At 39.0% G+C, this 21472-nt stretch overlaps 1 protein-coding gene across 1 annotated transcript in view; it reads right to left on the bottom strand.

Moving 5' to 3' along the window:
* NR1H4 (nuclear receptor subfamily 1 group H member 4) overlaps nt 1–21472 on the bottom strand; it is a 95946-nt gene that overhangs the window by 62949 nt on the left and 11525 nt on the right. The window contains exons 2-3 of the mRNA XM_075209243.1: nt 19574–19717; nt 5732–6097 (exon numbers count right to left, since the gene is read on the bottom strand). Coding sequence (XP_075065344.1) covers nt 5732–6097; nt 19574–19658 — 451 coding nt within the window. The 5' untranslated portion in view covers nt 19659–19717. The remainder of the gene's footprint in view (nt 1–5731; nt 6098–19573; nt 19718–21472) is intronic.

Raw genomic sequence — 21472 nt, 5'->3', positions numbered from 1 at the left:
AGAACATCTGTTGCCACTACCAGCGCAGAGATGAGCATATCAGCATGGACTGGTGAGTATTCTAATAATCATGATAACGTTAATAATAGGAATATGGGTGATCACTGTAATGTACATGGAGTAGACGGAAGCTCAGGGTTAGATAGTTCTACTGACTCTGATGGTGAAGCAGCGTATAAGGCTTTTAAGGAGCAGTGGTGCGTGCTGAGGAGGGCGAGAAAGTTGCATAGGTTAAGAGGTCTTGGGGTGGATACAACTATAAATCAATTGGGGTAGGCGTCGATAAAAAATAAAATAAATAAATAAATCTACAGCTTTTGAGCAGGCTGGGGTAACCTTAGGCTGCAATCTGGGTACAATTGCAGTTCATGTGCCAAAACAAACAAGGAGGGACATTGAGAAAGGCACATTTATAGATATATACACCTGACAGAAGCAGGACCAAAGCATAAAGAAAAAGTTAGTGAGAGAGGAGTGGCGCAAGCTGATACATATGAAACGATGGATAATTGTCTAAGCGGGAAGCTTGTCTACACAGGATGTTACTTAGAGGCTTTCACAGGGATGGCTATGAGTAAGGTAAATTATACAAGTTTTATCCACTCAGTCTATAAGAAGTTCCAGGGGCCCGTCTGGAGGAAATATGACAAGGCCTTTCAGCTGAGGTCGCAGGGTCAGAAGCCAATTAAGTTTGGGTCAAGGGACATAGAACTCAGGTTAAACACCCAAGGCAGTGGAGCTATGGAAATAGGGGGTGAGTAAGCAAAGTCAGGGGTAGGGAGGCCTAGTTTACAAAGGCAGCAAAGACTCAAGTGTTGGGCATTCAACAAAACTCAGTGTGCAGGGGCACAATGCAAGTTCACTTATGCGTGCACATTTTGGAAGTCACACTGCAAAAGAGTGCGTAGAGAAAATAGGGGGACGTCCAGGTGCTTCACCCGATGCAAGCGCGCCTAGCAAAGGCAACTAGTCCAATAAGACTGGACAGAATGCAGGCGTTGCTGGAAATGTATCTTAAGCGGTATGAAGCAGAGTTACTTCGTTCGGGATCTAGGGAAGGGTTTAATATTCTTGGGAGGTCAGTTCTTCGAATAATAGCGAGTAAAAACCTAAAGTCCATCAATGCGCAGCCAACAGTCATTAGGGATAAAATTGCAAAGAGGCTAGGAAAGTCACTCTAGAACAGATGCAGTCATTGCTGGGGTTCCTGAACTTTGCTTGCTGGATGATACTAATGTGCCGCATATTTTAAGAGGAGGCTGGAGAAAGCTACAACAGGATTCGCATTAGTAGGGAGATCATAAAGGATCTGTTGGTATGGGATCATTTCCCACACAAGTTTAATGGGGTGCCTTTATGGCCCGCAACAGAGCAGCCCTACCGTGAGCTGCAGCTGTTCAAAGACGCAGCAGGGACAATAAGCAGGGACAATAGGTTTTTGGAGCATATATGCAGGGGGAATAGTACATACAATTGTTGTCAGAAAAGTGGGTCGCTAGCAGTCTCACTAAGAACCTAGTTGCGCTGAAATTGTTTCCAAAAGTGGTGGCGTTAGAAATTTTGGGGAAGAGGTTAGAGAAAAGGCACATCAGGTTCTGGTGCGACAACCTGGGGGTGGTGCAAGGCATTAACAATAGGTCAGCATCATCTCCCCCGTTATTAGGCTGCTTAGGTGGCTAGTTGCAAGGTGCCTGCATCAGAACATTACATTCAGAGCAAAGCATGTCCAGGGTGAGCCTAATACCATAGCTGATGCGTTCTCGCGTTTCTCGCGACAGAAATGGGAGGTCTTCAGGGAGGTTGCTCCTCATCTGAAGCTACAAGCCTTACCATACCCTTCCCATCTTTGGCAAATTGTCAACCCGGTCTAGGCAAGCTTGAGGCAAAGTCCTTGGCGCAAAAGACATGCAGAACTCATAGTGCAGCTTGGGATAGATGGCAGCAGTTATAACCAGAAGATCATCAGGTGGTAAGGAAGCCCTACAGATATTCTAGGCATTCCGGGGTGAGCTACACACAGCCAGGGCTTCGAAGGCCAGTGTTGGCAAAATACTAGCCAGAATTGCATTTTTCTTATGGCTGAGGGGAGAAGCAGATATAACCAAAGCATTCTTAGTACATACAAAAATAGGGGACCCCGGGAACCAGTGACAGCAGAGAGGCTGAAGGAGTTAGTAAGGATAGCACCCATAGTATGCAGGGACGAACGGGAAACAACGCTGTTTACCACTGCATTCATTTTGCCATACAGTGGGGTTTTCAGAGTCAGCGAGTTAATAGCACAATCCAATAAATTACTCAGATCAGGCTTGTTGCGTAAGAATGTGGTAGTGTCCGTTAATGCGGTGCAGATGTGGCTCCAGGCAGATACAACGGTTTGCCCTGTGGCTGCAGTGGAGCAATACCGCGGCTCACGGCCAAAGGGAGGGGAAGTCTTCCGGGTGCACAGGGACACATACCTTTGAAAAGGTTCCAGTTCACAGCAGGTTTTTTTAGATATGCGTGCATGATGATGATGATGATATTTACAGATGTTGTAGTTGTTTATGTTAATATTGGCTATTCATTTATTCTGTCGCAGTGGCAGTGGTATGGCGGGGGCAATTGGCGTGCAGGGTATAACTATGGGGGGGGGGGAGCCAGCATCAGTGCATAATCACCCCGGAAAGGTGGCCGTCTGCCCGGCTCCAGCTTCAACGGTTGGGCCTCTACGATATAGACACTCAATTAGCACAGAATTGTAGAGTATTAAAAATGAGTAACAAAATAAAACTGTACAGTTTTAAATTTAAAGATCAAGTAAAAAAAGACAGAAATAACTAGGTATGAAAAAGCCATTTTTGTGTGAGGTTCCCTCATGAGCAAGTATATCCCTCCTGCAACAGTATATGGGAGTCATTGAATACAGCATAGCTTAGCACTCAGTAGCTGGCTACCTATGTTGTCCATTGGATGCCTCCTCGCTTGCTGTTAACAGTTATTTAGTCCTTTCTGCACCTAAAGAGTTTTAGTGCAGAGATGACCAAATGCTATGTCGCTCATCTTTGCTGTGGTGTATCCTATGCACTGGAATTTTCATATGATGGTGAGGATGATAATATAATACAACATGTTTACTGCTATATTATGTGCTCACATCTTCATTCTCTCTTTTAAGTTCTCATAAACATCCAAGACTACCTCTGTGTGCACTGAGGAGTTATATAGGTGCTTAGAATCCCTTAGATCCAAAATATAGAATGCAAAAAGTTATTGTGTCACCATTTCTAGCATATAGAATTGCGGATTTGCCCCCTAGATTTTTAACTTCCAAATACTGTAAAAAGTCTGTTCCTCCTTTTATTTTAATTTAACATGAATAAAAGACCTCAAATGCACTTCCCCTGACCCTGTGCCAGAAATATAGTACTTGCATTGTGTAAATGACTTTCTCAAAATAAGCTCCCTCCTCCTGCACTATACGAGAGTTCTTGACCAGTAAGAATAAGTGACATAGCAGAGGGCATGTCTCCCAGTGGTCCCAATTTTTGTGGGACAATTCTAATTCCCAAAAGGAAAAGTGGCTTATTAGTGTATAGCTGTTGCCCCCTGTAAAGTGTTTTGTGGTTGAGTTTATTCTGGGTGATTGGATGGATCATGGGTGCTGATTGTCAGAGATTTTTATGTTCCAAATGTTTTCTTTCAGATGTTGGTAGGTATGCAGGAGGGAAGCCTGCATTGGAGAGACATAGATCTATCCTGCTCTACCCAGAGTTATTACTATCTGTGATTGCTATCTTGCTCAGCCCCAACAGTTATGACTCCCTGTGATTGCTAGCTACACCCCTGCATACCTCTTAATGTTCTCAGTTTAACAATCAGGACATTCTATGTCACACCCCATTGTCCACTCAGGCCCAGGTCTGCCAAACCAAGCACCAGATTCTTAAGGCCACATACCAGATTGTGAGGTTACACCCTCTTCTTCCCACGCAACTCAGGACTTACAAAAATTGGGTTGCGGGATATGTAAATATCTTAATTTCTGCCATTATATGAGAGTACGTGTGAATGTTACAAGACGTCTTTTTACATTGCCTTAACCTGTGTTTAAGTTTTAGTGGTCCTTTAACTGAGAAAAATGTCATTGAGGTTGAGATACAGTGCTTTTTCAGTGTCATTTTATAGATTTAAATAACGACAGCATTGATAATGATTGTTCTGACATACTGTAACTAATCAAGGAAGGAAACCTTTGTCCCAGCAAAAGACGAAAAAATCTGAGTCATAATATGAGTAAGTAGAACAAGAAGGTTTCAAAAGACAACAACGGCAATGACTGATCACAACGAGATGAAAATGTATATTGAGCAAAAGTTTACTTTCCATGAACTCCTGTAAATTTTCTACTCAAATTTGGCCATTTTTGGAAACTCTGATCCCTGGACCATTTAATATTTTTTTAATATGTTACTGTAGCCTAAATGTTCTATTCAAAAAAAGCAAAAGAGTATACATACACAAACTACCTATACCAAAAATAACTCGTTTTATAAAATTGTTCTGAAAACTACAAAGCAAAACTAAAAAGAAAAACTAAGTAATTTGAAAACAGAAAATTTTAATTATTTTTTCAAATTAAAATGCATTTGAGAACATATTTTTAAAAATAAACACTTCCCTAACGTCTTTATACTTTTTTGTTTTACAAAAAGGACTAGTTTGACAACATCTCAGAAAACTACAACTTACTTGAAACATTTTTAACGTAAAGGACATTTTGTAAAATATGGTGCTAATTTAACACTACTTTAATATTCAATATATTACTCTACTTTCATGTATCTTGTCCTTCAGTTTCAAACCCACATGCTGCAGAATGTGCAACCATCGCTGTACCTCACTGCTGCTAATAAAAGCTTGGTATTAGAACCATTAGAACCAGAAACCATGACCATTCTTGGCCTGAGAAACCATGACCAATCTTGGCCTGAGAAACTATGACCAATCTTGACACCAGATCATTTGCACACACACTTCCTTCTGAACAATGAGCAGCAGGAAGCCCTGGTCAATTACTATAAAAGAGAGATTAGAGAGATGTACCTAGACAAACAGCAAGGAAGAGCTGATTAAGGGCTAGCAGATCCATGTAAACTGGATCTAATACTATGTCTGTCAACAAATATTAAATCCGGTTCATATTGAATCTGTTGGTGAAGCCATCAATAAAGACCTATTATAGTCTTGTGTGAATCGTTGCAGTCTCCTCTGGCTAAATAAAGACCCAAGAGGGTCGCCTACAGCGCTAACAGTCAGACCCACTAATCTGACAAATTATGAGGTATAAAGAGACAGACAGATTCTTCCCTGCAGCTCTGACAGTGATTACATCAAATCACGCAACAAACATACCAATGGAAAAAGCCAGGCGCTGGGAAGGTTCTGTGATGTTCATATAATTTACATACCCTCCAATAGGGAGAGGCGGATGTTCCTCTGGCTAAATGCAACCAAAGAAAAAGTTAAATTATGCCTGGGGTATGGGTGTCACAAATTGTAAGTCATGGCTCTTGAGAAAACTTGTGAACAAAAACATATTTACCGGGGATGAAACAAAACAGACTCGGAGATAAACAAACCATATGAATTACAAAGCATTGGCTAATTGTGGGTATCATTGTTAAGCCACCAGTTAAGTGACTCATGTAAAAATAGGTAGTAATATATAATGTAGACCAGTTTTTCTTACCTTTGCATCCTTCACAGGTTAGTGCATTATAATGGTATCCCGAGGCTTTGTCTCCACAAACAACACACAATTCATCTCCTTTAACCCTTCCACCACAGGGACTAATCCTGGACTTCTTGGTTGGTGGCAAGTCCACTATATCAGTGTCTATAGAAAACAGGCTGTCAGATGGAATCCGTTTTAGCTCATAAATTCCATTGGAGCACCAGTCTTCGGCTTTTTGTGAGTAGTATCCGGAATTAACATGGTACGGTGAGGAAGTGAGTGGTTGATGGACCGTAGGAAACTGTATGTGGTGGTAGGGAGTAGAAAATGAAGGTCCTTGTGAATCATTGTCTGGTGAATGAGAGTGTAGTGAATGTAGTCCTAACAAAAAAAAGCAAAACAGGACCAATCAGCTGTATACACACTTGTTATAAATTACATACTAGATAAAAAACTTCAATCTATACTTACCTGTTGTATCACATATATGTTACTTTTCTACATACTTTGGAATGAGTCAGTGCTTTTGCTATTTAACTATTATGTAGTAAGGCTGAGTAGCCCACATGTTGTGTTTCTTTGGTTTTAATGGCCTAAATTTAATCTGAGATATATTAATCAGCTGAAAATGCATTATCCCTCCCTCAATCAGCTAATTCATCCTGATGTACCAAAACATTTCATATTTACTCTAAAATAAACATTACTCTGGGTGCAGGCTAAAGTTGCTCCACAACGCTCATAAAAACACTAACACAAACAACATAAGAAAGAACATAAAACACAGATGACAATTACAAACAGAGCACAGAAAACAAAAATAGTGGTAAAATGATACATTTTGCAGCCATCCATGCTTGCCCTCAATTACATAAGTATACAAGGGACTGATGTGCGGGAACAGTATACATTTCAGTGAATTTTCAATATATGTATTTAATGTTTGTATTTTATTTTAAATTAGTTATTTTAATAACTTTATGTGTACAATGCAATACATTGGTATGAGGTACCATGAAATAAGCCCACAACTACCAACTGGTTAATAATCTGCAATAAAAGTCTACAGAATGACTTTGACCAAAAAAGTCTTTCTTCTGTAAATACAACCTGCAAAATTGAAGTAAAAGGATATACTTTGTGTTCATGAACAATATGGGCCTGATTCATTATAGAAAGTAAGGCAAAAAAAAGGAGTAAGTTTTCTTTTGGACAAATCATTTTACAGTGAAAGGGGTGCACATTAGCTTATTATTTTCCCAAGTTAAATGATGGCTGTTTTATTATGTAGCACACAAATACTTGATAGCTTTATTTTTACACTGAAATGTACAATTGATCTAGGACATGCCCTACCCCAACTATAAATCTATCCCCACAATTTAAATTTACATCCCCCTCCAATGCAACATGGTTTTAACAAGGTGCAAAGTTACTCCCTTTTATTTGCTTTACTTTCCTTAATGAACCAGGCCCTATAGGTTTTTGCCGGGCTGTAGGCCTATTGAAGACTACAATGAGCGGGACACTAACCGGTATTAGCACTACTGAACTAGCAGGTGCTGAGTCTAACGTAACCCTGGTATTCACCAGGGAGCCCCGCAAGGAGGTTTGGACTTTGCTGCACAGGGTACGCAGGTTGCGGTCCTACTAGCCAGTTGCCGGTGTAGTGTAGAAGAGTCAGACGGTCCGGGTCAAGCCAATCGAGAATGTAAGGTACCAGGGAGAATCCAGAGGAATGGTCAACAAGCCGAGGTTGCGGGAACAATATGGGTCACACAGATAAATTAATGGTCACCAAGCCGGGTCACAATGAGAGAGCAAATACCAGGAAGCACAATCAGGAAACTAAGAGCAGGGAAACCAGGAACACTAGGTCAGAAACCTGTTACTCTGGCACCCTAATGGCGCCAGAGCGAGGTTTAAATAGAGGCAGGTAGCAGCTGATAAGGAGAGCCAGGGTGTGGCATGTAGGAGACACAGTAGCGTCCCGTTGAGATTAAGTGCAATGGGAGTGAGTAAGGAGTAGGAAAGGAGGAAGGGGTGAGCAGCATCATGTCTGACCGGTTAGTGCACAGGTATAAAAGCAGAATGTGTACTCACTGCCCTCTCTTTCTAGAAGAAAACCCTGTTCATTCAGTATAGGTTTAAAGGGTTATAGGTAGGATGTTTTGTTTATCACTACTTGATTATGCTGTATCGTACATTGCATACCGATAATGTTATGAAATTAAATAGAACAAGAATACATGATGGTAAATAAGATGGAGATACCTGATGATGCACTCAATGTTTGTCACAGTCTTTGTTATGGTTAAGGGAAGCGAGCTTAATAGTTGTCCTTAAAAACGGTGGGACGGTATGTTTTACTTGTGGGAAACCCCAGGAATTGGCTGGGGAGGCGGACTTGGAGGGGTTATTATGCTATTATACCTGGGTTTTAATTGTTACGATGATAGAACATTAAGTGGCCAGTCGATTGGGCACTGTGGACATGACCCTTTGAATGTGGTTAAAGGGTACTGTATATGCTTCTCTTGGGGACAATTAGTTACCCAGTGTGTCCCTACCCTTAAGATTTAAATAAGAAAATTTAAACAACAAGTAGGGCCACCAAGAGGAATTTTGGGTTCCACTACAGCAACTTCTTGGGGCCTCTTCAATAGCCGCTGTAAGAGGCCATGGTGCCCCCCACTACACAGACAGGCCAGGGCCCCCATTAAGGCCCAGATCCTTGTATTTTGCATCAGCTCCCCCTTTCTCCCCATTCAGTGCCTCTCATAACAAGCTGTGCCTCTATTTTACAATGTTTGGTGTCACTTCAATTGAATGGGTGATTACTGAATGATATAATCATTACTAGCAATTATTCAACACCATGTTTTGCTATATTATGTTATACATTAAAGTAAGCAAGCTACTGTACATATGAAGTTCAGCGCTAAGTTAGTTAATATTTAATATTGTATATTATAATGGTGATGTATTATTTCATAATATGCTTTTACAAATAGTTATATAGTAACTTGAAATATGGCACCTCATAGGCAAACTTAGTGAGAATTACTTCATATTCTACAAAACAAAGTAGCTGTCATTAAAAAATAACTTTCTTCCTCCTCTATAGTCTTTATAGTTTACTATTATTATGCGGTAGTACTGTACTATACAGTACTTTATTACAGTTTTATTTTATTTTTTCTTAAAGTCTGTCAATGGGTGTGTGTCTAATACACATGAAAAAAATATTGTGTATAACTAATATTAATTAATCCTTCTTGGCCATGTGCAGTATAGTGGTATACATTTCATCTTGATGATAATGATGTTTAAACCACAGTTACACAGGTACTTCTGACACTGTGCTTTATACATGATGCTTATTCCCTTCATTGGATTAGATGGTAACTTCCATCCCCATTAGACATTACACATCATTACCTAATATTAAGCTATGGACAGCTGGGCAGCACCTTGGAGACAATAGACCAGATCCACCATGCCATTGTTCGACAGAGGACAGGAAGTCTTTTGCTCTTCCCAGATACTTCCCATAGCAGTCAGTGCTGAATAGAGCAGAAAATAACCAACTGTAATCACAACTCTGAGAAGACTGCACATTCTGCTCTATAGAATTCCATCCTAACTCTGTGGGACTTGATTTTATGTGGGCCCACTAGTGGAGTCACATTAAAGCTTTACCACTGCCTTGCTGGCAGCAGGAGTCATCAGGGTAGTGAAGCAGACCCGTAAGATGGACTTTTGAAACTCCAATTAATAAAAACTAATGTTCTTGTTCAAGATATTTGCCTAATTGTGAAGTTTGAATTGAACCAGGTAAAGAAGGGAAGGCTGTTGTAAAATCCCAATAGTGTTGCTGGATTTGTGCTCAGTTAAGTCAAGATGCACTCTGCAAGGCCAATAGGAGGATAGAGCCAGCAGAGAGACCCAATATCCTGACATCAACCAATGGAGAATATTTCCAATTGAGAGGCATTATCTTGCTATACATATTCCCAACAAATTCTGCTGCATCTCCAACTCTCATGTCTAGACTGTCAGTGTCGTTTTTATAATTAATTTTACCTTCTGTTGTGGAATGGATGGATCATGTGCAGTAAACAACTACGTAACACTCATTAGCAGTGCATCAAACACATGGGTGTGCCATAGTACATAGGAGGATGGATATGTATATGACCTGCAAAAGGACTTAAAAGATAAATACAAGTTGAAGATATGGACATGGGACTGATGTTTAAAATATAACAGAAATTGTTAATATATAACTAAGATCTATTTTGGTTTCTCATAGTGTTTCCTGATAACAATTTTTAACTCTCAATATTTTGACTCGAGTCACAAAAATACTATACAATATTTTTTGGGCGTTGTCACAAAATAGAAAAGTTGGGAACCACTGGTGTATTGTAATAAAAATGTATGATTCTACTCTGTTATCAGAGTTAATTCCAAATGGCAAATGTGGCATGCTTCACAGCTATCAGACCCCTTACCCTCTGGTGTTAAAAAAAGTCATGATTTTACTAGTGTTTTTAAGGGTAAAAAAAAGCATATAAACTGGTATGCGAATGGAACTTATTTGTTCAATTGACCATATACCCTATTGCACTTGTGCCTCTGGATGGGATTGGTAGTAGCATATGCTGGAAGCAACATTTACTTGCATTCACTGCAAGTGCATGCAGGGAATCAATTTAGTGTTGTGTCTAACAAATTAGTAGATCAACGAGAAAGCAGTAGTTCAGGCCTGTCCAACCTGCGGCCCTCCAGTTGTTGTGAAACTACAAGTCCCAGCATGCACTTCCAGCTATCAACAGGTTGTCTATGGGCAAAGCATGCTGGGGCTTGTAGTTTCACAACACCTGGAGGGCCGCAGGTTGGACAGGCCTGCAGTAGTTTGTTATGTCAGAGTGAGCACATGTTGCCTTGTTAACTATAACAAAAGTCAGGTCGCCAGAAAGAGAATGATACTGTGGTGTCATACAGATTACAGTGGAGGTCAATGACAGGAAATGCACTGAAAATTACATGACTATCTATTGCCTGTTAATGCATTATGGAATTCAAGGTCAATACTTTAGATAATCAGCAATGTATGCAAATGTCACACCTTACTCTTACTAGCATGTGTGCTAAGAAACCTGCAATGGATAACAGGATAACCATTCTATGAAAACCTTTCTACTGCTGTTAAAATGAGGGGTATATTCCATTACAATTTATACCTGTCTTGTGTTCATCAAAGCCAATTCACATAGACAACAGGAGGCATATTAAGTGTGCTTTGATTATACAAGGGAGAACACACAACTACACTTTATAGAGAAACATTAGATTATGAAGTATTCATAGATTTTTACATACTTCATGAGATCACAGCAACAGCAGTTTTCAAATCGCTACACATGGCCACGCTTTGGTAGCGGTTTCTACCTGCAAATCGTAGGATTTATTATCCAGTCGTCTTGAGGGTAGAACCCCTATCCACTGGCAAATTTTGGCGGCTTTACAAACTGCTAAATCACATGCGGTTTAGGAAGGAAGGAAAGGAAAGAAATAAAAGAAAAGAAAAGAAAGAAAGACAGAAAAAAAAAAAATACCTCCCCTTCTGTAACAATCCATGCTGCTCAGCATTGGGCCCTGTCCTATAGGGGGATCGACATGTAGAGATGCCTGGCCCAGGGCCTAAGCAGCACAGGGCTTCTTCTGGTACCCCTGGCCAGTGGGTACCAGGGTAAAAATGTTAAAATATAATGCCAGTTCTTGTGTCACCGGGGTAGTAGTGCACACTTTTAGTGCCACAAAAAAAACCAAAAAAATAAAAAAAACAAATTGTGAAATATAGAAATGTCTCCCTTAGTACATAAAATAATAATTTATTTAAAATTTTATTGTGGCAATATTTTTTCTGTCTACTTCTTACTTACTAAATCACAGCCAAAAAGGGGCAGTCTTTCACAGATTATTACACTATGGGTGCACCTTTATTTCTTTATTATACTAAGGGGGCACAAGTAGGTTTTTTCATTTTTCTAAGGGGGACATTTGTAGTGCCTATTCTTGTGGCATTACACATGTAAGTATACACTGATGCACCAGTGCATGCTGGCAATGGCAATTGTATTGCCACAAAAACTGGCACTTAGCATTGGGCCAGGCATCTCTAGGTGCGAGGGCCTGATCAATTGCTCGGGCCCTATATAAGGGACCAGGGGTGATGCTGAGTAACACAGGCTATTATAAAAGGGAAGGGAGCTTTTTTGTTTGTTTAACAATCTTTATTTTTTGTAATTACTGACACAGGCAAGACAGGTCAAACAGCATGTGGTCACAACCACCTCTTGTTTTCTGGTGGGATTTTCCCTGATTCTTCAGCCGGTTTTTAAAACCAAAGCTTGAAAAATTTCATAATTTATGTTCTTAACATGTAAAAAAATCAGAACGATATTAGAACGATATGTAGCGCTATGAAAAACAGCAGTTTGACCTTTACTAGATCTGACTGTTTTATAATTCGCAAAGAAAACCCCTAAAAATACATGTTTCACAGAACCACACGTTAGTAAATTTCCCCCGAAGCATTCATACAGCCCATGTAGTAGATCGTCCTACTCAAGCTGGTGAGAAGACATCAACACGTCCAATCAGGGACTAAACAATTAAATAGTCTGCACTGTCATCACTCTGTGACATTACAGTCAGTAGGAAGAGGACCACAGAAGCTTCCTGATGCCTTTGAGGGGTGCATGTAGACTCTTGGACAAAATTGCATATAGGAAATATTCACTTAACCATACATTATACAGATTTTTAATAATGTTGTTCTGAAAGAAAAGCAAGTATTAACAATTAAATTATATTTTTGCCCATCAATTAAAAAATGAAAAGCATGGCTAATGTAATAATAATAGAAGACTTGCCTAATGTTAGGGCTATGCCCTTTCATTGAATCCCAATTTTTAATAAATGACCTCTACTTATTACATAACACCCCATTTCTGTCATTGTGCACCACACAGAAGAAACTGTAAAGAGCTCTTCATTTGTACTACATGAAAATATCTTCACTATGTTTCAGATATGGGAAAGTTTCCATACACTGCCAAAATGCACAAAGCAGCATGAACTGTAGTTATAAGAGTCACACAATGTGTCAATGCTTATTTTAAACTGTTTCACAGTTTAATGCTTACCAATGTACAATGTGTTCTATACTCATAAAGTGAGTAAGGTCTACAAAATGCATATAAAAAGAAACATACCTTTTGACTTGCTCATTCTCACCATTTCCATGGTAAACTCACAAAACAATCGTCTAAATATTTCTTATTGTTTACAGTGCAGATCTTCTAAAGACAGTGATCATTGCCCTTGCATTCTATACGAGACTGAAAATGAGAGTTTCCTTCTATATCTCACATGCTAAGGTGTGACAGCACAGAGGTTATATGTAGATTACTTATTAACTCGGCTGAACTGCAGCAAATTGTAAATGCTGATGTGAAACATTTCTACTGATTTAAAGTCACAGAAAGTTCATTATTTTTTAAGTTTGTCATTTTCGCTGTAATTCAGTTTCAAAGATAAATAATTTCCACCTGTTACCAAACATATTAAGGTTGCATTATCACCAAGGAATGTATTTTCCTAAGGTGGCACCTCCCCCTAGCCAGAGCTTGGGTAAAAAAGACTGCATGTACAGCGCCGGCTAGGGGAAGGGGCCACCTTAGGTAAAGATCTTCCTAGGTGATAATGCAGCTTGGTAGCAGGTAAAACCAGCAGCTGTTTTTTCCCAGTCCTTTGTAGGTTCTATAATACAGAATCAGCAATTTAATAGCAAAAATGAAATGTCTGCAGAGGTGGTTTGTGAGCAGGATCGCACGCACCCTCCGTGGTGAGAACCATAAGAGGCAGCTGTCTTGTTTGCTGGACTTGGTTGCAAAATGGTCTCATTTATAGGTCCTCTTTATCTGAACTGCTCACTTATTGCACATGCTACAGCAGACCGGTGGTAATCAATATCCCTACGCTTGGGATATCGACACCCACTATACCTAAAAAAAAAAAAACAAAGACTGAAATAACAACTTACTTAAAATGTACACTTACCTTAACCCCGACGGCGGAGATTACCGAAAGCACAGCTATGTGACTGCGGATAAATGCAAAGATGCTGGATGCCTGCGCTTCATTCTGACGTCACTAAAGACAGTAACATCTACATTTAAAGTGGTATGTTAGGGTTAGGGGTTAGGGTTAGGGATAGGGTGAGCCGAACATCGGTAACTTACGTGACGTCAGAATAAAGCGCCGGCATCCAGCATCCTCGCATTTAGCAGCAGTTGCATAGCAGTGCTTTCAGTAATCTCCACCGTCGGGGGTTCAAGTAAGTGTACATTTTAAGGTCATTATTTCAGTCTTCGGTTTATTTGTAGGTATAGTGGGTGTCGATATCTCAAGCGTCGGGATATCGTACCCAACCCCAGCAGACAGCCTTCACTCTCTCATCAATTCATTCTTTATTTTTCTATTCAAACACATTGGATTGCGTGAGACATTAGTAGGCCCCCATACCGCTTGGCAAAAATGGCTTGAATTAGGGTGTGGTCTAATCTTAGGTCTTGGCTAATGCTTAGGGAAGGTTCATATTTCAACTTGAAAGAAGAGACTCTTCATTGAAAACTTACTATTATTGTTTATACACAAGATCCCACAAATTCTGCGGCACCATACAGTGGGGAAATAGAGCATAGTACAAAGACAAAGAGGACCAAGAGGTCAAATACAAGAAACAAAGGCAAAATACAAGCCAATCAAAAACCATACATACAAGAATTGCAAGAAATTAAGCATAATACTGTTCATAAGACGTGACCGTTAAGCTATATAACAAAATAGTGTTGCACAGGACATACAGGAGGCATGACACAAGGACACTCAGGTGGACATTGCTGGAGCTGAAAAGAAGACAGGAGGAGAGCGGGCACTATTTTTAAGATTTTACAATTTACTGGGGAGGCTTGAAGCTGAGACAAGGATGGCGTGAGAATGTGGTGCAGAGAGATGAGAGGCACAATGCCCAATAGTTATCCTCTGGGTAAATAGAGTGGATCAGGGCAGATGTTAGTGTACTTAATGATAGAGGGGCTGATAATAAAAGATGGGGTTACTGATGGAGGGAGTTAATGATAGGTTGGCAGGTTAATGGGGGAGAATAATAATGATGAATAATGGAGGTGTTAATAATGATTGATTTAGGGGTTTATGAATGGGTTTAGGATTTAATGGTGATGAAGGCTGGATTGGTTAATGATGACTGAGTATGGTGGGGCTAATAAGAATAAGGGGATTTATGATGACTGTGTAGAGAGCTGGTTAATTATTACGGTTATAGTGATGAAAGGGTTACAGTATAGGTGGGTGATGATGATGTGGGAGTAGCAATAATAATGAAGTGGACATATTGATAGGGGGCTTATGAGGAGATGATGGCAATGAGGGGAACATTGGGATAGAAAAGCTAATTGTGTAGACAGTGATGATGCTAAGAAGGGGAGTGAATGTATATGTTGTAATGCCTATAATCGTGGTGAACTGTTTGTAAAGAGTGGATACCATGTAAAATATGTTTTAAAATTTGCCAGGCTCCTAAATTGTTAGTGTGTTAGGGTTAATCAGTCTTCTTATGACTTCAGCCTTCTTTCATGCGGATATAAGCCAATTGTCTATCATTAATATTGCACTATCTGCAAGGGAAAATTTATCACAACATATGTGTCAGTAGCGCTGCCAAATGCAGCTACTTTGTGTTATGACATTAAGAGGACTATACTGCAGAGACAAGATTGCGGCACATATGTCATTTAGAAATGAAAAACTATTTAAGAATGGTCTGCACATATTTGAGTTGGTGACTTATGTCAAGCCATTTCCTGCCCTTTGATTGTGTTGCAATAATAACATTTTTGTACTGTTTACATTGCAAATTAATGAGAATTTAATCTTGTGTTTGTTCTTAGTGGCCCAAGTAAACTAGTCAAAATAGAGATATCCCCCGTTCAATAATTAGTACATACCCATAAGGCTTTGGGCAGAGTAGACTTTGGCTTTCAGTTCCCCTTAGTTAAAAAAAAAAATTGTAAAAAAAATAGATTAAAACTATGTAAAAAAGTGAAATATTTTAAAAACAAAATGTTTACTGAAAAAATCCTTTATTTACAGAATAAAGCATATTTTCATTCATTTTCTTAGAGCAGACTCATGTAGTGGCTACCACTGCTTGCAATATTTAGCTATCAAGCATTTAGTGGCTGACAAAATATAACTTATTTAGTTTAATTGAGTGTTTGTCTGTTTCTTAGATTGGATAGCAAAGGAAAGGTTCAAGGTTATTTGTGTATTGAACATGGGAGGAGCAGATTTAGGAGAATATGCAATATATCACAGAATGGTACTAATTCTGGACATGACAACCAAATATGTAACAAAAGTACCCTTTTGACCACATTCCCTCTAACAATTGCAACTGATATTGGAATACATCTGTACTAATTTACATGGAATGTAATATCATCTATAGTATATTTTGGGACTCATTTAGAGTCGGACGCAAAGTCCGTTTTAGGCGTATCAACCAAAAAAACACTACCACGCATGTGCAGCAAGCACCTTATCCGGCTGCATCTTGGACGCAATTAACACTTGCAACAGCTTGTGGCTTACTTCGAGGCGAAGGGCGTAACGCGGAATTGTGAAGGTGTGACCCCGTAAGTAAATCCTAGACGTAGTAAGGCGCAGACGCAACACACATCAAAAAAGGGCTAAAACTGTGCAGCAGGAATTAGGTGGCAGAAGTAGTTAGCTAGCTGCACAAAATGCTCGCTGCGCGGTAGGGTATTACGAGTGGGATGCAACTGGGGTTACACGCTACTCATAATACCCTACCAAGCTGCGGCACACTCCCACTCCTACACGTCTTAGACGCACATTGCATCCAACTCTAAATGAGGTCCTTTATGTGTATTCTCTTTGATTGAAATTAAACTTGAGCTAGAAGCTGTTTTTTTCCTCTAATAATTTTCTATTCTGAGACTCATGGAATGAGTCTAAATAGTTACTGTATATAGAACAGATCAATCCTTTTTGAAGGGTCATAATATGCAAAGCTTTTTAAAGCATGTGTTTTCCTAAGGAAATGTATAATTTGTACATAGTCAAAAAATCTGTGGTGCACTGCGGGATACTTTTTTTTTAAGGCAGTAAAGGGAAATCCTGCTTCCTTTCTCTGAAAGGTCATAATTAATCTGAATCTCAGATTTTAACCAAGACCTGGAATAATTTGAGAGAGTGTCCTGAAAGGAAGTCCTAATGGAACAATAACAGAGAATGGAGTCTGATGTGACACATGGTTACTACCTATATCCTAAATCTTGATAGAGAATTGTAAGGTATGGAATGATTTGGTAATGTATAGTATAGTCTCATCTGTTTAGGAAGAACACAAAGGCTGTTAAGGGTTGCCAGGTTGAGATGCTTTGTCTCCAAATCTACCCCAAAAAATTTCAACACCAAGAAAAGGAAAGCAGTAATTGACTCAGATGAGCGGCCCAGTACTAAGTTTACCATCTGGAAAACCTCATCTGGAAAACCTCTACTTACATGCTTTATGCATTTTTTTTTGAGAAATTCCAGCTGAAATCTAAAAACATTTTTGAATATTAGTAAATTGTGAATATGGGACTCAAATTGGAAAAGTTAGATAAATATAAAGAAGCTTGGAGAGCATATATAACTGCATGGTCAGACCATCATCATCACCATTTATTTATATAGCGCCACTAATTCCACAGCGCTGTACAGAGAACTCACTCACATCAGTCCCTGCCATAGTGGGGCTTACAGTCTAAATTCCCTAACATACACACAGACTAAGGTCAATTTGTTAGCAGGCAATTAACCTACTAGTATGTTTTTGGAGTGTGGAAGGAAAACCGGAGCAGACGGAGGAAACCCACACAAACACGGGGACAATATACAAACTGCTAACAGATAAGGCCATGATCGGGAATTGAACTCAAGACCCCAGTGCTGAGAGGTAGAAGTGCTAACCACTTAGCCACCGTGCTGTCAAAAGATGGTATATGTAAGCATGGGTCATGTCAATTTGGTGATAGGTTTAATGTACTGTTGAAAAGAGGTATGATCATAGGCTCTCTAACGGTCCAGGGGTCATATAGAAGATGAAGTTTAAACAGATGTTTAAGAGCTTTAGAATGCTGGTTTTCCTCTCTATCTTGTGGAGATCCCGATGGGGCCAACCTCTCCAGACAAGTTATAAGAACATTATTTAAGTTTTCTGCTAGTATTGATTCTCCATTTTGAATCTGGGATAGGATATGGCTAACTTTCTTTACAAATTTGTGTTGGTCCTGGTTTGGGGGCATAAACGGGATGTAGTTTGCAATGTTCACAGTGAAAATGTGAAAGTGAAAATGTCTACACCAAAATGTCTACAGTCGTGAGGTCGACACAGTTATAATGTCGACAGTCATAATGTCCCTCCGAATTTGCTAGTACAAGACTAAGCTGGCAGCACTAGGTTTGGTTCGGAGGGGTGGGGGGCACACTGTTTTGTTTTGTTTTTTAATATGTATTACCATTTTACATATAGTGCTTTATGACAACATTTTGACTGTAGACTTTACAGCACTATACACATTTTACATGACAACATTTTAACTCTGTCGACCTTATAAACATGTACACATTATGACTGTCAACAATATAGCTGTGTCGACCTCATGACTGTAGAAATTTTTGTATAGACTTTTCCACTGTCCACATTTTCACTGTCAACTTTTCATACCCAACCCGCACAAACATTTACATAGAAACATAGTAAGTTGTTTAACTTACCCATCAAGATTAAGTATTGGTCCTCAATGTCTCTAATTATTTATTTTGATTCATAGGTGAGATGTCTAGCTAGCAGTATTGCCACTCAACGTTTCTTTTAAGAGTGGCGTTCCGGGTGGAGGGTTTTTTTTTACAAAATGTGTTTCTTGAAGGTACAATATGTCCTCTTTTGTAGTGATGCAAATAACTTGTACAATTTTGGGATGAATTCAGGCCCTTGCCGTTATAGGAAATTATGCATAGAGCAATAGGAGAAAAATTGGTAATGATTCAATGTAGATTATATAGCAACAAACATAGAGTATCTAATGAATATGGAGCATTTTTCAAATAAATTATTAGACAGCAACCATGAGGATTATAGGTAGGTGTGGGCTTGATTGCTGGTGGAAATTAAGGAGTAATGATAAAAGCAACAGTTGGCCAACATTGAGCTAAGGCTCTGGGGTGGAACGTGGTGGACCCATAATGTAAATGCAGGACTTCTAAGTAGGAGAAGGAGGAGAGTTTAGGAGGAGTTGAACAATTCTCTTGTGTGGAATATCAGGAGCCAATGAAATATATTTAAGCGTGCAGCAATAAAGAAAGGTAGTAAATATTTAAATCTTTTTTAAACTCTAGAAGTAAAAAGAGACTATTATATACAGAGTATTGCTATGGACAATAAGAAAATTTTGGTCAGAGTATATTTTAATTTTGCCATCAAATGTTTCTTCTTACTGGAGCTAATATGTCAGACAACGTAGATCTAACTCCTACAGAGTGGGACCCTGGTGATGACAACATTACCAGGGTTTACCCAGATGCAGAACTACCACATTCTGCATATTGTACATATTCTATTGAACCGTTATCGAAAATTGACTTGTACCATTGCTACTATCTGTTTGCATCTTCTTCCATTAGTTTTGTACTTACCAGCAAAATCAGTGCTGTCTAGAAGAGAAATCCCTGTGTCTACTGAATGGTGACAATACCCCGAAATATCAATTTCAGATTCCATCCAGATATTTTTTCTTTAGTTTTTCTTCCCTTCAGATAGATATCAGGAACAGTCAAAACCTGTTATAATACATAAAGATACACATTATTGAAAATAAGCCCATCCACCATTTATATAAATTAACTACATATCTCTATGCAAGCTTTATAAAATTCAGTGTTATGTAAATCTCCTTAGTTATTATTATCCTTTATTTATAAGGAGTCAAAAGATATCTGCAGCGCGTACATTATACAGATAATTGACCATACAGGGTAGAACAGAACAGTGAACGAATAAACCAAGACTCCAAGGGTTTAATCTACATGCACCATGTTTGCTGGTCGCCACACGCCACAAAGATTATATCATACCCCTATATCCGTTTCTTTTCCTGTGAATCCATTTTTTGGTACCTTGACTATGGCCACAGAGATAATTTGGTTCCGCTAAAGAAAACAAAGTCACCTAACTGTGGAGTACTAGTCTAGCACATAGAACAGAAGGGCAATTACCTCCCATGGGCCACTCTTCTTACAGAATGAAGCTGGCTCTGAGTGAAGGCAGGGTTCTCAGTCTCCATATTAGTGGTTGCCTGGCTACTTATCTGATCACATAGCCTATCCCTAACTCTCATAGATGACAATTTTCTAAATAAAATTGTCTGTACAAATAAAATTCAGGTAGCTGTTTACTATATTTTAGATTTTATGAACAATATGTTTGTTTTGGATTTATTAAATGTTATTTTCCTTTGAGCCATCTCATTTACACAGCATATGTAAATCCCCCCTGGCCAGGTCAGAGCATGTAGGGTTGTAACATGTCTGCATGACCCTTGATCACAAATAATGGAAATGATTCAAAACTGATAAACAAGGTAAAGAAAATGTTCAATAGCTGTGTGACAAAAAAAAAATAATCACTGACAAATACAGATTGGTCAAGGCTTTTCTAAAATTAATAACACCCCCCCCCCCCACCCCAAAAAAAATAAAAAAAAATAAAAAATCTCCAAATATTTTGGACTAATAATCATGCAAATGTTAGCACATTAATAATATTAACTATTTAAACAATCTAACACTAGATCCATGGTTTGCTTTTATTTCAGGTAAAGTAGACAAGGAATGCATTTAGTAAACTAATAAAATTGTGCTGTAACCAGAGAGATCTTAGCTTTTATTAAGTTGGCCACAGATGGGCCAATGCTATTGTTTGGCATGTACATTAGAGTAGCAGATGACCACACACACAGTTTGACAGTGGACATTTGCTGACCCAATCCTTGACATGCCCAAAAAATATCTCTTCAACTTCAAATGGATGATTTAGTGCAAGGAGATAACCAAGGGTCCACCAATATCTGCCCAACTGTTTTCAAAAAAACTCTGATCGCAATTGGTTCCTAATCTCATCTCAAATTAAGTTTGCCACTTTGATACTAACCCATAAAAAAAACCTCAATTTGCCTGTTAGCTTGCTGGCAAACTTGGTTAGCTGGTGGTTTGGTTTCAAAATTCAATAGGCACTGAGAAACTGCCTGTTGACATATATTTTCATAATGTTCATAATTTGATTAACAAGTCACCGAATGGATAAGCCACCTTCTGTATATTTAATGCACCATAGGATTACGGTAAGTTTGTATACTGTCTGAAGGAGTAAATGAATCGCCTGGCTTACAATTTGACATGCCCACCATTTAAGTTTACTTACTTCTCTGCCATAATTACCCCTGCTAATATATTTTATATCTACGGTACCATTTTCCTTTCAATTCCATCATTGCCAGATGTATCCAAAGATTTTAAAGCAGCATCACATCAGGTATG

The sequence above is a fragment of the Mixophyes fleayi genome, chromosome 4 (genome assembly GCF_038048845.1).
Source record: "Mixophyes fleayi isolate aMixFle1 chromosome 4, aMixFle1.hap1, whole genome shotgun sequence".
NCBI lineage: Eukaryota > Metazoa > Chordata > Amphibia > Anura > Limnodynastidae > Mixophyes > Mixophyes fleayi.
The sequence above is the reverse complement of the archived record's forward strand: the minus strand, read 5'-3'. Positions and strand labels throughout refer to the sequence as shown.